This window comes from Nansenia antarctica (genome assembly GCF_963989245.1).
Source record: "Nansenia antarctica genome assembly, chromosome: 11".
In the NCBI taxonomy this organism is placed as follows: Eukaryota; Metazoa; Chordata; class Actinopteri; order Argentiniformes; family Microstomatidae; genus Nansenia; species Nansenia antarctica.
In genome coordinates, this window is record NC_137681.1 from 3,595,133 (window position 1) to 3,611,414 (window position 16,282).

General features: G+C 46.8%; 1 protein-coding gene across 1 annotated transcript in view; it reads left to right on the forward strand.

Annotated features, from left to right (window-relative positions):
- The first annotated feature begins 595 nt into the window (after positions 1-595).
- glrx3 (glutaredoxin 3) overlaps positions 596-16,282 on the forward strand; it is a 22,315-nt gene continuing 6,628 nt past the window's right edge. Inside the window, exons 1-8 of the mRNA XM_080541707.1 lie at positions 596-675; positions 2,512-2,620; positions 7,579-7,653; positions 8,312-8,543; positions 11,513-11,685; positions 13,224-13,285; positions 13,396-13,453; positions 14,569-14,621. Coding sequence (XP_080397833.1) covers positions 611-675; positions 2,512-2,620; positions 7,579-7,653; positions 8,312-8,543; positions 11,513-11,685; positions 13,224-13,285; positions 13,396-13,453; positions 14,569-14,621 — 827 coding nt within the window. The 5' untranslated portion in view covers positions 596-610. The remainder of the gene's footprint in view (positions 676-2,511; positions 2,621-7,578; positions 7,654-8,311; positions 8,544-11,512; positions 11,686-13,223; positions 13,286-13,395; positions 13,454-14,568; positions 14,622-16,282) is intronic.

A 16,282-nucleotide genomic window follows, 5' to 3' on the forward strand; every position in this document is an offset into this window, starting at 1 on the left:
TCAGAGTCGTTTTTCCCCAGTACTGCGCGTATAACACCGTGGTCGAATCAGTGAACTCAAATGAATATCCGCCAATATTCTTTGATGATATATTCAGAATTAAAAAATATATTCTCTAAAATAATAATAAAATCACTATAACTTGAAAACATACAACACCATTCAGAATGCATTTCTTTGCGATATTTTAACGCGGGAGGAATATATTTCTGGAATATACTTAATAGATATATTTCTGAAACTGGATGTGTATACTATAATTGTGGTTTTATTTAATAACTTGACTTGGCTTTTTACCATGCTACATTGTTAATTAATTTCGTGCTCATTAATTTTGATTGGAAAGTACAATCAGTACAATCGGTGCGAAAATAGTTCTGCCTGCCTTTGATCCATCACAACCATGATACACGGTGATCGACTAGTTCTGTCTTGATCCATCACAACCAGGACACTCTCTCGGTGATCGACTAGTTCTGTCTTGATCCATCCCAACCATGACACAGTGAGTTGGTGATCGACTAGTTCTGTCTTGTTCCATCCACAACCATGACACTCTTTCGGGATCTTTCGGCGATCTTTCGGTGATCGACTACTCACGTCTGGAAACATGGCGACTCTTGTGGACGCTTCATCCAAGCAGCAGTTTGATAACCTGCTATCCAAGGCTGGGAGGTATGTAAATATGTATAACATATGTCCTGTCACTTCATACACAGATACTGAACATACTGTAACATACATCTCACTATTAATATAACGTGATATCTATTGACATGGCTTGGGACTTCTCAATAAGTTGAAACCTGACAGATAGCATGTGACAGGCTAAGCTAAGCTACACTAAGCTAAGCTACAGCAACACACTGGGCTGTCATCCAATGTCTGATTAATAGCTAGTTGTCATAATGTGTGTCGCAGTTTGTGTATATCTGATTGAGAACTGCACATGTTATTGTGGTTAAACAGAGCTGAACTTTCAGATGAGTCATCAGAATGCATGATGTCATTGTGTGAGATGCCATTCAAGTTAGGGTTAGGTGTTAGGGTTAGGGTTAGGTGCTAGCCAACACTGATATTTCACTTGAATCTGAGAATAAGCTGAATCATGATGACTAAAATACAACAAGTGTTGTTGTCGTACACTTCATGTGATATTGAGTTGGTCAGGTGGTAATACATACATGCACGTATTCTGAATGAAATATTGTCAGCATCTTCATCTTCATTCATGACGGGTTGTTGCTGTGTTCTGTATTAGGGAACAGGAGTCTACTGAGTCAAAGTATAGGCTTATAACATGTCAACCCATGGTCTTCCATATCATACCAAAACAAGCAGACAAGCTCATATAACTCCTATTTTAGAAACTCTACACTGGCTTCCTGTTAAGTTCAGAATAGATTTCCAGATCCTTCTGCTTGTTTATAAAGCTCTCACTGGCACAGCACCAGAATATCTGAAAGACCTTTTGCTAGCATATCAGCCCAATAGAGCTCTCAGGTCTTCTGCTAGCATATCAGCCCAATAGAGCTCTGAGGTCTTCTGCTAGCATATCAGCCCAATAGAGCTCTCAGGTCTTCTGCTAGCATATCAGCCCAATAGAGCTCTCAGGTCTTCTGCTAGCATATCAGCCCAATAGAGCTCTGAGGTCTTCTGCTAGCATATCAGCCCAATAGAGCTCTGAGGTCTTCTGCTAGCATATCAGCCCAATAGAGCTCTCAGGTCTTTTGCTAGCATATCAGCCCAATAGAGCTCTCAGGTCTTCTGCTAGCATATCAGCCCAATAGAGCTCTCAGGTCTTCTGCTAGCATATCAGCCCAATAGAGCTCTCAGGTCTTCTGACGCTGGTTTTCTCTGTGTACTACATGTACAAAAGAAGAGATTTGGTGAGGCTGCATTCTCATTTTATGCACCCAGATTGTGTCGTACTGCCAGTTTACATTAGAGATGCAACCTCAGCAAATATGTTCAAGTCAAGACTAAAAACCCATCTTTTTAATATTGCCTTTAAATGACTAAATAATTAAATGATGATTATATAATGATTGGAGCACTTTGTGCTGCAACGTTTGCAGGAAAAGCACTATACAAATAAAAGTTATTATTATTATTAGGCTTGGCCCGGTATGGTCTTCCATATCATACCTATTAGGCTTGGGCCGGTATTAGAATTCCCTTCCGGTACACAGTAATACCTTCTAGCAGACTTTCAACTTGAACTTGAACTTGTAGCAAGTCAACTCAAGACTGTCCTGTACAAACAGGCTTTTGGCTAACCCCAAACGCCTGTCTGTCTTTTTGTGTCTTGTTATTACTTGTTGTACACTTGTTATTTGTTTCTTGATTTTATTTTCACTTGTTTACCTATTTTTTTTTAACCTGCTATTACTTTTGCTCTTTAATTATGTTTGTATAGCCTATGTAAAGCACTTTGTGACCGCTGGTCTGTGATAGGTGCTATAGAAATAAACTTTACTTACTTACAAACCTCCCACCTCTCTGTTCCAGGGGCCTGACAGTAGTGCACTTCCAGGCGTCATGGGCTCCTCAGTGTACCCAGATGAACGACGTGATGTCAGAGCTGGCCAAGGAGCACACCCAGGCCACCTTTATCAAGGTACAATACCCTCTACACCAGTGGTGTAGTAGTCTATGTGATACACAGCACTACGCCGTATACCCACTAGGAAAGGCCAAGGATTTCCGTATACCCACTTAAAAATGTGTGAGGATACGTAACGGCGTTTTGTGACAGAACTTTCACTTTAATTCATAAAATTCACCCCGTCTGTGTTATGAAGCACTTGACTTTTGGACCATTGGGACTGACTATAGCGTCATATACCATCAACAGGGGGAGATGCGACATGAAATGTCAAAATGCAGCACTATCATGCACAGATCAGCCTTATAACATGTAATGTAGATATATATAACATTAGACAGGGAGCGCAGATGTATTTTTATGGCGTTCTGAAATGAACGATATGGGAGGGACAAATCACAGTATACCCACTAGAAACAACTAGACTACACCACTGCTCTACACCCCTAGTCCACCTGACTGAAACCTCTAGTCCAGTGGTTCTCAAACCTCTTCTCAGGGACCCCCAGCCTCTCCTCAGGGACCCCCAGCCGCTCCACATATGTTATCTGTTCCACCACCAGCACACCTGGAACAGATCAAATATGTGGAGCGGCTGGGGGTCCCCGAGGAGAGGTTTGAGAACCACTGCTCTAGTCCATCTGACTGAAAAGTGCAACCAGCAAGTTCATTTTCCAACTCAGCTACTAAAAATGTCTAAAAGTAACAATGATACATTCTTTTTGCCAAGGAACGAGCCAATACCCTTATTTACCACCAACGACAGGGCCAGCACTTCTGACCAGGAAAAGAGAGTTAAAGCAGCTTTGAATTATATTCACCTGATGCTGGTAGGAAAAGAAGACTCTAGCCTAGGCCTATTATTTCATCACTGAAATATGTTTATGTAAGTTTGTTGCCAGTTACACCCACTTTTGACAGGGCTGTGAGAAGTGTTTCTCCAGAGAGGCAGAGAGGCTTGGCCGCACCTCTCTTGGATCATGGAACTGTGTGTTGCCCGACTGGTCTTCATAACCACCCAGCAGCTGGAAGATTTAATGGACCTGTCGCTAAGCCACGCCCCAAAATAGAAATTGTCCAATCATATCACAGCAAAAGCCACGACAGGCAGAAAACTCGGACAAACAACTCGCTAATATCTGATGGTGAAAAGCTTCTAGACTAAATATTCTTGTAATCTTTTAAAAAAAACATGTCTATTACTTGCTTTTACAAGATGTGGCATTCCAATTCAGACAAATCATTTTCTGTTGTGATAGTCCACTTTTCCTTGCCGCCCCCCATCTCCTCTCTCCATGGCCACTCTCTGTGTCTACTGTCGACCCCTGACCCCTGGCTGATGGTGTGGTCCTGATGTGTTTCACTGGGGAGTACCCACAGGACCTGCCATACTGTGCTACTGGCTCCCCGTGACCATGCCTGCTTATAAGAGCTGGCTGGGGGGTCAAATGACCATAGTCTTTAGAATGGGAAGCTGCTGCTTACACACAACGACCACTAGTTGGCCGCCTTGTAAATTAGTCTGCCTCCTACACAGAAAAACGGCAAAATAGCTTCATACTAGTTTATCCTGATGTGATTTTGAAAATGTAAGGATACTGGGTGGTAGAACGCACATATCTAGGAAAAGTCATGAACGGAGGGTCCTGAAATGTGATCGAGTGCAAAGATATAACATTTTTCTTTACTCACAGGGGTCAAATGCCCGTCATGGCTCTTCTTGTGTTAATGAGTTGACTACTGTACAGGGGGTGCTCCAGGGGTGAACTGAGAAGATGTTCTAGGGGTGTGAGAGTGGGTTGATAAGGTCCCATATATGTTGTAAATAATAATACATTGCATGTGGACTCAAGGACAGTTCATAGACAGAAAATAGACAACTAAGAAGCAAAACAAACAGTTAGCCTCAGTAAAAACTACATCTGCGTTCAAAAAGTTGTAGGGTGCAAGATTGGATGATGTTCTGGTGGTCGATGTTCTGGGACCGTGTGAGAAGGGATGATTTTCCTATGCTGAGAGAGGAAGTGGTGAAGATCTAGGGCCTATGGCTCAATGGCAAGTACAGTGTTCTCTGTCATTCTTGGGACAGTGAAGCAATTGTTCTTCTTTCGTCTCTATACCTCAAACGTTTGGATTTGAAATCATTACAAGGTTAAAGTACATCTTGGTTTCACCATTTAGAAATTACAACACTTTTAATATATAATCCCCCTATTTAATGGCACTACATAATAATAATAATTCATTGTATTTATATAGCGCTTTTCCGGGGCTCAAAGACGCTGACACTATGGAAAAAAATTAAAACACAGAAACAACAAGCCACAGATAACATGAGCACATTAGTGCCCATCAGTAACCCATCAGTTAACAAACAGGCACAGGGAACAATTAACACAGCAATGTCCAGGGGGGGAGGGGGGTGGCAGGGCTAGGGAAGATGGTTAAGGGTAGGGGAGGTTGGGGAGGTAAATGTATCGGGACAATTGGCTTGGCAGGTGTTGTCTGGTTAATCAGGTGTGTTCCCTCACATCATTTGTACAGGCATGAAGGAGCTGTCAATGTCCTGTATAGAACATTCTAGACTTTGTCAGTGTCCTGCATAGAACATTCTAGGCTTTGGATTTATTTACCTTTTGAGTCTGCTATTGAGGACAGCATAAGGACTTTTTTGTTTACGGTACGCTGTATTGTTGTCCTGTGAACAACTAGGTGTGAACAACCGGTGTCTGCTACTATGTTTTGCAGCTCTTTTGCAGTGATGAAAAAAAAAAGAGAAAATATAAAGAAAGCTTGCTTTAAAATGTGCAGAAAGGTGTCATGTTTAACTTTGTAGAATTTAGTGTTCAGGCGTTTGCTTTCAATCACTTGGGGACTAATTGTAACAGACATTTAAACCAGGGGTGCCTACATTTTTGCACCCCACTGTATTTGAGATACTCAGCTAAGAACCATTTATTGGTTATTTTAAAAATCCATTTATTATCATGTTGTATGCCGAAAACCAGCTCACAACTGAATCTGTATTTCAAAACATTGCAAGCACACCACCCCACAGAAACGTAGTCTACAATGTCTTTCAAAGTCTGATTTCAGTCCACAGATACCCACACCGTTCCTGTAAGTTATATATTTTTTGTTGTTGTTTTTTCGACGGTCATTTGAAAATGAATCGATATGCTCATGTCGCGTTAAAATGAGCAATTTATACTGTTTATATTTAGTGACTTTCTGTCAGTCCTGCGAGGTCTGTGTGTTCCGGCGCGGGTCTGCATGGCCGTGTGGCGGCGGCGGTTGTCAGTTGGAACGCTCCGGCTCATGGATCTTGTCAGAAGCACAAAACGGCAGCGTTGGCTGAGGCTCCAGGCTGCAAATAAGTGCTGTAATCGCGACATCGCCCGGGTCAATGATTTATGGATTTCAATATCCAGTAGCTAAATATGATTGAAAACGTGCGGGGGAAATTTGCTAGGTCAGTAGTGCATCAAGGTCCCCCCCCTCACACCCCTACCACCCCCCTCTATTTCCTTGCCCTGGGGGGGCGTCCCTTGAAATCCACGGCAAAATGAAAACCTGCAAACCCCCCCCCCCCTTTCTCTTCCCCCCCCCCCCTGTTTAAAGAGCCGCCGAGGTCGATAATAACCCGACTTGATCCCGCCAAGTCTTGACGATCCTCCACTTCAACAATGTAGTAGTAGGGGCCCTATTATTTTTCAGGCACGAAAACGAACCACAAAAAAACCCAAACGTCATATATGTTTTATGATTTCAAGTCGGGTCCAAAAAACCCCCAACTTTCTGGCTTTCTCCCTTTGTTTTTATGTTTTCGAGAGGTGCATCGCAAAGTTCCCTTAATTTGTTCCTTGCGGATTGCCGGGGTGGGTAGAACAAAAGAAGTGTCTATCATCACAGGGCCTGGCTGGAGACGGCGGTCGGCCCCTCATTTGTCTGCCTTGTTAGGCGTTTCAAAGCGGTGAATCTGGGCTTGATTCCTCCCCCTGAAGGGGGTTGCCTCCTGGCTAAATAACTGCTGTTGTTGGGGGAGATGCAGCGGGGCTCCTCGCGCGTGTGGATGTAGACACAGCTTAATGGCTTGGAAAGAGAACAAAGGAGGGAATCCACAGTGCTCGGACGGTTCCTGCACTCTCTCTCTCTCTCTCTCTCTCTCTCTCTCTCTCTCTCTCTCTCTCTCTCTCTCTCTCTCGATGTGTTTTCCTTCCATCCATCCATCCATCCATCCATACCGTCACTCACTTTTTGAACCTTTCTCTCTGCTTCTCTCTCCTCACTTTCACCCTCTCTCTCTCCCTCCTTCTCTCTCTGTCTTCACACTCTCAACCCCTATATGTCTCCATCCATCCATCCATCCACCCCTCACTCTCTTAACCTCACTCTCTCTTTCTCCCTCCTTCCATCCCTCCTTTTCTCTCGACCTCTCCCGCCCTCCACCCCTCACTCCCTCAACCTCTCTCTCTCTCTCCCTCCTTCCATCCCTCCTTTTCTCTCGACCTCTCTCTCTCCCTCCATCCCTCAACCTCTCTCTCTCTCTCCCTCCTTCCATCCCTCCTTTTCTCTCGACCTCTCTCTCCCTCCACCCCTCAACCTCTCTCTCCTTCCCTCTCTCTCCCTCCTTCCATCCCTCCTTTTCTCTCGACCTCTCTCTCCCTCCACCCCTCAACCTCTCTCTCCTTCCCTCTCTCTCTCCCTCCTTCCATCCCTCCTTTTCTCTCGACCTCTCTCTCCCTCCACCCCTCAACCTCTCTCTCCTTCCCTCTCTCTCTCCCTCCTTCCATCCCTCCTTTTCTCTCGACCTCTCTCTCCCTCCACCCCTCAACCTCTCTCTCCTTCCCTCTCTCTCTCCCCCTCCTTCCATCCCTCCTTTTCTCTCTCTCTCTCTCTCTCTCTCTCTCTCTCCCTTCACCCCTCACTCTCTCAACCTCTCTCTCCTTTTCCCTCTCTCCCTCTCACAGTTGGAGGCAGAAGGAGTACCGGAGGTGTCGGAGAAATATGAGATCGCCTCAGTTCCTACCTTCCTGTTCTTTAAGGTCAGTTCACTTCCTACTTCCTGGTCTTTAAGGTCAGTTCAGCGCCTACCATCCTGGGGCCGGTTGCATGAAGCTAGATTAAGACTGATCTATCATCTAAGCCTTAGACTAGTCTTATATTCTCAGGTGAGACCAGTCTAATTAAGACTGCCTGTTGCATACAAAATAAGACTGACAACATACAGACGTTCTCAGCAGAAGAAAATGAAGTTTGTGTAATTGTGTAGCTGTTTCGGGCGCCATGTTTTTTTTTCTGTGTTTTTTCTGTCTTCTGTCTTATTTTACCTAGAATGCATTGCGTGACAGGCTATCTAAGTCAGTCTTACTTTAGTCACTCATAGGTGAGATTTATGCAACAGGAACATTTTAGAGTCTCTCTCTCTCTCTCTCTCTCTCTCTCTCTCTCTCTCTCTCTCCCTCTCTCTCTCTCTCTCTCTGTCTCTCATTCTCTCTCCCTCTCTCCCTCTCTTTCTCTCTCTCCCTCCCTCCCTCTCCCTCTCTCTCTCTCTCCCTCCCTCCCTCTCTCCCCCCCCTCTCTCTCTGTCCACCACAACACAACACAAACCCAACAGAAACGAGTACTAAAATATTAATGGTGGTTGTTTTTTTTTCTTTCTTTTGTTTGTTTGGTCCCTACCCCCTCCCCTGGGGGCCTCAGAGCGGCCAGGTGATTGACAGGCTGGACGGAGCGCACGCCCCCGAGCTGACCAAGAAGGTCCAGCGGCTGGCGGAGGAGTCGAGCGGGGGGGGCTCCGCCCCGGCGGCGGGTGGGGGGGGCGGGGGAGGGGGGGAGCCCCCCAAAGAGGACCTTAACGAGCGTCTGAAGAGACTCATCAACGCGGCGCCCTGCATGCTCTTCATGAAGGGCTCCCCCCAGGACCCCCGCTGCGGTAACACACACCCTGGACGGGCGGGCGGGAGGGAGGGGAGGGCAATTAGTGTGTGTGTGTGTGTGTGTAGGGGGGGGGTGAGGGGTGTGTGGGGGGGGAGGGGGGGTGTGTGTGGTGGTGTTTATCTGTGTGTGAGAGAGCAGTCAGGAGGAGAGGGGAGGAGGAGGAGGAGAGGCAGGCACGGTGGTCGTGATGGTGATGGGGCGCGCGTGTGTGTGTGTGTGTGTGTGTGTGTGTGTGTGTGTGAGAGAGTGTGTGTGTGTGTTTGTGAGAGAGAGTGTGGGTGTGAGAGAGAGAGAGAGAGAGAGAGTGCGTGTGTGTGTGTATGCGTGTGTGTGTGTGCGTGTGCGTGTGCGTATGCGTGTGTGTGCGTATGCGCGTCTGTGTGTATGTATGCGCGTCTGTGTGTATGCGTGCGCATGCATGTGCGTGTGTGTGTGATCCAGCCCCGTCACAGCAGGGTCCTAATGGGCCTGTCAGGACCTGAGTGTACCCCCCCACACACACACACACGTCTCTGAGAGGGGGGGGGGGGGCAGGGGGCGGGTCTGGGATGTCGTCAATAAAAGCCCCTCCCCTCCACCCCCCCACCCAAAAGGCAGATCTATCAGTGAGGACGTTCAGCCCAGTCTCACTCCCCTGGTAGGAGTGATGCTACGTGCTCTCTGTGCTCCAGGCTAGGTGCCTCAGAGGGAGAGGGGGGGGGGGGGGACCAGAGGGAGAGGTCGGGGGGGGGGTCCATCGCTCAGGAAGATAACTGGACCCCCCCCTTGGTTCAACTCTGTTTACCCTCCGAACCCCCTGGTTCACTGCTGTTTACCCTCAGACAGTGTTGCCCGATGGGGCTGTGTTCCAGCCTAACCACAGTCTAAATAAATGCCCAGTGTGATCATAAGTAGCCCAATTGGGCGGGAATACGCCCAATCTGGCAACACTGCCCTCAGCGCCCCCTGGTTCGACGGTGTTTACCCTCAGAGCCCGGTACAGTTTACCGTGTCACCCTGTTTTATTCTAATCAAGCAGCACTACTGCTTTTGAATTTTTTTACATTTTTATTTGAATCCAGATTTGTGATAGATAGCCGTCGATGCTTAGCCTCATACTTGGCTGAATATGTTCTAAACGTGATCGGGTCTGGAACAGTTAGACAGGTGTGTGTGTGTGTGTGTGTGTGTGTGTGTGTGTGTCGGGGGTGTGTGTGTGTGTGTGTGTGTGTGTGTGTGTGTGTGTGTGTGTCGGGGGGGTGTGTGTGTGTGTCTGTGTGTGTGTGTGTGTGTGTGTATGTGTCGGGTGTGTGTGTGTCGAGGGTGTGTGTGTGTGTGTGTGTGTGTGTGTGTGTGTGTGTCGGGTGTGTGTGTGTGTGTGTGTGTATGTGTCGGGGGTGTGTGTGTCTGTGTGTGTGTGTGTGTGTGTGTGTGTCGGGGGGTGTGTGTGTGTGCGTGTGTGTGTGTGTGTGTGTGTGTCGGGTGTGTGTGTGTGAACGCAGCTCCATTAGGTTCTCATGGCGTTTAATCTGCTACTTAACCAGCCGTACCTCAACCAGCCCCTCTCTGAGAGCCACGGGCATCAGCCTTGATTAAAAGGTTACACACACACCCCCGTCTTGTAAAACACACACGGCTACACAACGTATCCGTGTACGTGTGTGTCTCTGTGTCTGTGTGTGCGTAGCATGTGTGCGTAACGCATAAACAAGGTACCTTTTTTCCTTGAATAAGAAATCAGCCTTTTAAAGTTGCCTTTATTATCCTGAAGCGCGGTCGTCTGCGGACCCCCCCTTTAGGAAACGGAGGAGGTAGGGAGGGGGGGGGGGGGGGGGCCCTGGAGGGGGTGGGGGGGGGGCCTCACCAATCAATCCTGCGTGTCTGCTCCGCGTAGCCCCCAGCCAGAGAAAGCAGCTGGGCCGCTTGTTTGCCCGGTGTAATAGAAACAAGTTAATATACTGCCAACCGTGGAGCCATTAGTCAGGCCCCTCTAGCTGTTTTATAATGAATTCCCAGATGAATGAATGGGGGAAATATCAGAATGGCTATTTCACTGCGGGCTGTACATGGTGTCAACATATCACCTTATACTCATACCACCCCCCTCCTTCTCTTTCTCTCTCTCTCTCTTTCTGTTTCTCTCTCTCCCTCACTCTCTCCCTCTCCCTCTCTCTCTCTCTCCTTCTCTCTCTCTCTCCTTCTCTCTCCCTCTCTTTCTCCCTCTCTTTCTATTTCTCTCTCTCTCCCACTCCCTCCCTATCCCTCTCTCTCTGTCCCTCTCCTTCTCTCTCTCTCCCTCTCTCTCTCTCTCTCTCTCTCTCTCCCTCTCTCCCTCCCTCCCTCCCTCTCTCTCTCTCTCTCTCTCTCTTTCTATTTCTCTCTCCCTCCCTCTCCTCTCTCTCTCTCTCTCTCTCTCTCTCTCTCTCTCTCTCTCTCTCTCTCTCTCTCTCTCTCTCTCTCATATGCATACAAACACAAACACCCATCCACCCAGATTATAACACCATACCTCAGACACTTTAACAATGATATTAATTGGCTTCCACCGCCAGCACAATTTTCTGTATTCATGTTAGAAACGGTTTGGATCACAACTACATCACATCATCTGCATATCAGGGAAGGAACAGGATGTTTTTTTCCTTTTTGAATGAAAATAATAAGTCTGTGTGTCTGTGGCTGTGTGTGTCTGTGTGTGTGTTTACAGTATTGATACTGTATCTGTCAATCCACTGTTATCATTTGGTGTGAATAACATCCTGTGTGTAGCATAACTGGTTGTTGGCTCAGCACTACTGTAACTGACTGTTTTCATAATGTCACAATGCACTGATAGTATTTATGTCCTTTAGATATTGTACATTTATGTGGACATAAATAAAGCATTTCATTTAAATATGTGTGTCTGTGTGTGTGTGTGTGTGTGTGTGTGTGTGTGTGTCTGTGTGTGTGTGTGTGTGTGTGTGTGTGCGTGTGTTCCCCCAGGGTTCAGTCGTCAGATCGTGCAGCTGTTGAAGGACCACAGCGTTCAGTACAGCAGCTTTGACATCCTGTCTGACGAGGAGGTCCGCACGGAGCTGAAGACCTTCTCCAACTGGCCCACCTACCCGCAGGTCTACGTCAACGGAGAGCTGGTGGGCGGCCTGGACATCATCAAGGTCCGTAAACCGTCTCCTCTGCAACAGTCTGGGAGAACCTTCCAGAAACACCCGCTTACGTTACATTTGACGTTTTCTTCACCATTTAGCCAGACGCTTTTATCCGAAGCAGTCGAAACGGTCGACAGTTTTAAATACCTCGGAATCACACCGGACAATGAACTTAGTTTCAACCGACACACCGCCGACATCTTTAAAAGGAGCCGACAAAGATTATCAGTCATCCGTAAACTCAAAGGACTGTATGTCCCCCCGTCCCCCCCTCTTCTCCTACTACTGTACCAGAGCATCATCCAGCCCCCCCCCATGTCCTGTTCCTCCTGCTTCTACAACATTCAGCTCACAGTCATCACCCGGGCCAAACTCACACACACAGTCACACGCACGCACACACACACACACACACACACACACACTCACACACATCACCAACATGCAACTGCTAAATGCTTTAGTTTGCCGACCCGGTTTGGGGTAAACAACCCCCCTTGGCGTGGTGGTACACACACACACACACACACACACACACGCTACACACGCTACACACGCTACACACGCTACACACGCTACACACGCTACACTCCCAGTATGGAGATAACTCAGCTTAAAGACACGAGAGGCCTCCCGCTGGTGTGGGTGGGCTGTGTGAGTGGTGGAGCCCGCCCTCCTTCCATCCCTCCCCCCCTCCCCCATCCCTCCCTCCCTCGCTCCCCCTGCCTGTGTAGTAGTAATCACTCCCCAGGCCCAGACGTTCTCCTCCCCCCCTCCCTCACTAGGAGAACACCTCACCTGTGTAGCTTCCTGCTGGGCTGTGAGGTGGGCAGGACGCCTCTCTGCCTCTCGGCGCCAGCGTGTGTGTGTGTGTGTGTGTGTGTGTGTGTGTGTGTGTCTGTGTCTGTGTCTGTGTGTGTCTGTGTCTGTGTCTGTGTCTGTGTCTGTGTCTGTGTCTGTGTCTGTGTCTGTGTCTGTGTCTGTGTCTGTGTCTGTGTCTGTGTCTGTGTCTGTGTCTGTGTGTGTGTGTGTGTGTGTGAGTGGGAGGAAGAAAGAGAGGAGAGAGCATGCGTGTGTGAGGAAGAAAAAGAGGAGTGTGTGTGTGTCTGTGTGTGTTTGTGTGTGTGTGTGTGTGTGAGAGAGAGAGAGAGAGAGAAAGAATGAGAGGAGAAATAGAGTGTGTGCGTGTGTGAAAGGTAGTCTAAGGTCTCCAGTCTGCAAGCGTCACTGAGGAGAGCTAGCGTCTGGTGTCTGAGTGGTGTCTGAGTGGTGTGTTGGTCAGGGGCGGCTGTGTCTCAGGAGGTAGAGCCGCCGTCTAATGATCGCAAGGTTGGCAGATCGGCGGTTCGAGCCCCGGCTGGCCACATGTCGAGGTGTCCTTGGGCAAGACACTGAACCCCAAATTGCTCCCAGTGAACGGGCCGGCGCCTTGCATGGTAGCTTGCCGCCATTGGTGTGTGAATGGGTGAATGAGAGGCCGTTGTAAAGCGCTTTGGAATAAGTCGCTATATAAGTCAGTCCATTTACGTGTTGCTCTGTTGTTGTAGGAGCTGGCTGAGTCTGGAGAGCTGGAGACCACCTTCCCCAAGTCAGTCACACTGGAACACAGGTACACACACACACACACACAAACACACACACACACACACACACACACACACACACACACACCCGTCAGAAGAGAACCTGTGTTCAGTCTCATCCTCTGTCTCCCTACAGGTTGAAGTCAACCATCAACAGGAGTTCTGTCATGCTGTTCATGAAAGGCAACAAGGCGGTAAGTAGACACACACACACACACACACACACACACACACACACACACACACACGCACGCACGCACACACACACGGGCCATGAAAGTCATGTATAAGTGTGTGTGCCACATTTTAACCGCACCCTACAATCATACTTATGTGAAGTGAGATGAGGGAAAAAATAAGACTTGAGATACACTTGGGACACGAGAACCCAGATTGTAGTGCTACTATTATGAAATCACTACTACTGTACTACTACCCCCCTCCCCTCCTCTACCTATCCACCCCCCCCCCCCCCCGCCTTCTAATAATGCAGCACAACTCTCATCTAGCTTTTCATACACCTATTGATTTCTACTGCAGACAGATGAAAGGATCTCTTTGGAGTAGTTTAAAGCTAGTCCCCGGAGTGTCTCTCTCTCTCTCTCTCCCTCCCTCTCTCTCTCCTTCCCTCTCTCTCTCTCTCTCTCGTTCGCTCGCTCCTTTTTTGCGATATAGATTTGGATTCGCCTCCTCTTGAAAGGCAGTTTTTAAGTGGGCACTTTGAAAGCGAGAGGAACTTACTGTATAAAAGCCTAGTTTTGGTGGTGTTCCTGTCTCTGACTGGAGGAGTAGGCACCGCTCTCTCTCTCTCTCTCTCTCTCTCTCTCTCTCTCTCTCTCTCTCTCTCTCTCTCTCTCTCTCTCTCTCTCTTCAGAGTACTTTAGCTTTGTGTTACCTTGAAAGACCCCCCCCCCCCACACTATGAACACAGTGTTATGTTTGCTATTCTATGCCTTTTCATTTTCGGAAGACGGGAAACTTGTGTTCCCGAGCTTCCTGTGATTCTGTGGAGTTTTTTTTTTTTTTTTTTTAATGTGATTACCTTCACTCCTGAGCCTCAGACAAAATAATAATAATATAATAACTTTATTTGTATAGCACATTACATCAAAGTGCTTTACAATAGGTAAGCAACAGTTTGAAACAATTTAAAACAACTATTTCAATTTAAAAACACACATAATTTCACAGCACAAATACACAGGCTATGACATATAGACAACAGAAAACAGGTGGGTCTTTAACTTAGTTTTGAACACTTTCACTGATAGGTTTTCTCACTTCTAAAATGTTTTTTCTGGTTTTGCAGGCAGCCAAATGTGGATTCAGCCGACAGATACTTGAGATAATGAACAGTGCAGGGTAAGACGACTTCACCTCATCATGTTGTGTCTGTTGATGCCCGGTAAACTCTTTCACGACGACTGCCACCGGCCCCTGGCCTGAGCTAGATTACGCCTCCTGCTGCAACTGGTGGACTGATGATCATACCTGTCAACCCTCCCGTTTTTCCCGGGATTCTCCCGTATTTTACCTTTCTTTCCCGCTGTGCTCCCGTTTAAATATTTTCCCGTAAATCTCCCGTATTTTTCACCTATAATATAATATAATTGAACACTTAATTGTTAGACGTTGGCGCATGCGCACAATCGTTATATCCATGTTGGAGTTGACTTGTTTCCTCTCGTTACTTGGGCTGCGTTCGTGATCTTGCTCTGAGAGCGCCGGAACGCACACTAGGTGCAACGTCATAAAGGGACCACGTAATTTGATTGGACAAGAGGCATTCCATGAGTGCTGATCAGATTTTCAGAGCGTATTTACGAACGCAGCCTCGGTTATCTCCGTTTTGAAATGATCCCTGGTAGCATTGCGCCGCTCTTTTCCCATTGACATCATGGTGTCAAGTAATGTATAAATAAATGTGCTGAATTGATATGCCCTTTTGTGTTTTCATGTATATATATGCAGGGATGTTCAAAGTATTTTACTTTCAACCAGGTATCTGATTCTGATCACCTGTAGTCACTTACTTAATCATACGTAGGAACTAGTTAACCCAATTCTTGTTGCACGCCCAGGGGCGTGCGGGGGATATCCCTTATTTTCAGGAAAATATCCCTTATTTTCAAATCCCAATGTTGACAGGTATGCTGATGATTCACTTCCTTAGTCAAATGTATCGATTGTAAGTCGCTTTGGAATAAGCCGTCTGCTAAATGCCAAACATGTAAATGTAAATGTAGTGTAAATGTTGTGTGTTATTCCTAAATTCATATGGTATACTGGATCTCCACATACGGTTATGTGAAAAAGATAAGACACCCCATGATCTTTTTCAACATATTTCAACATATGGACATTTGATCTTCATTTTCACGATATTGAAAGATGGAGGTAATATAACTAAACAAATAAAACTGAAAAAAAAAGTTAAATGTAATTAATAGAAATTTAAGAGGAAAAGGTTACGACACATTTATTACTACTTAAAAATGCCTAAAATTAGAGTCAAGCGCACCACATCAGGTGCAAATGATTAGAACATCCTTAGAGAGGATTCTGGAGGAGCCTGTCTTATTTAAACCTCAGACATTTAGTTTGGTTTGCTCTTGATTGTTGAAGTGAAGTGAGTGGCGTCACCATGGAGAGATCAGAAGAGCTCTCTGAGGCCTTCAGACAGAAGGTTGTAGATGTGTAGGAGTCTGGGAAGGGATTTAAAAACATCTCCAAACAATTAGACAAACAGCCATTCTACTGTCCAGAAAATAATTTAACATTTAAAACAACTGCCAACATGGCCAGGTCAGGCCGTCCTAGCAAGTTCAGCCCAAGAGCAGACCGCAAGATGCTTAAAGAAGTCTCCAACAATCCTAATGTCATCACAGGACCTACAGGTAGCTCTTGACACAGTTGACGTCACAGTACATCTACCTAATGCATCTACCATCAGAGAGACACTGCACACGTTTGATTTTCATGGGAGGTGTGCAAGGAGGAAAAAACTAAAACAAAACAAAACT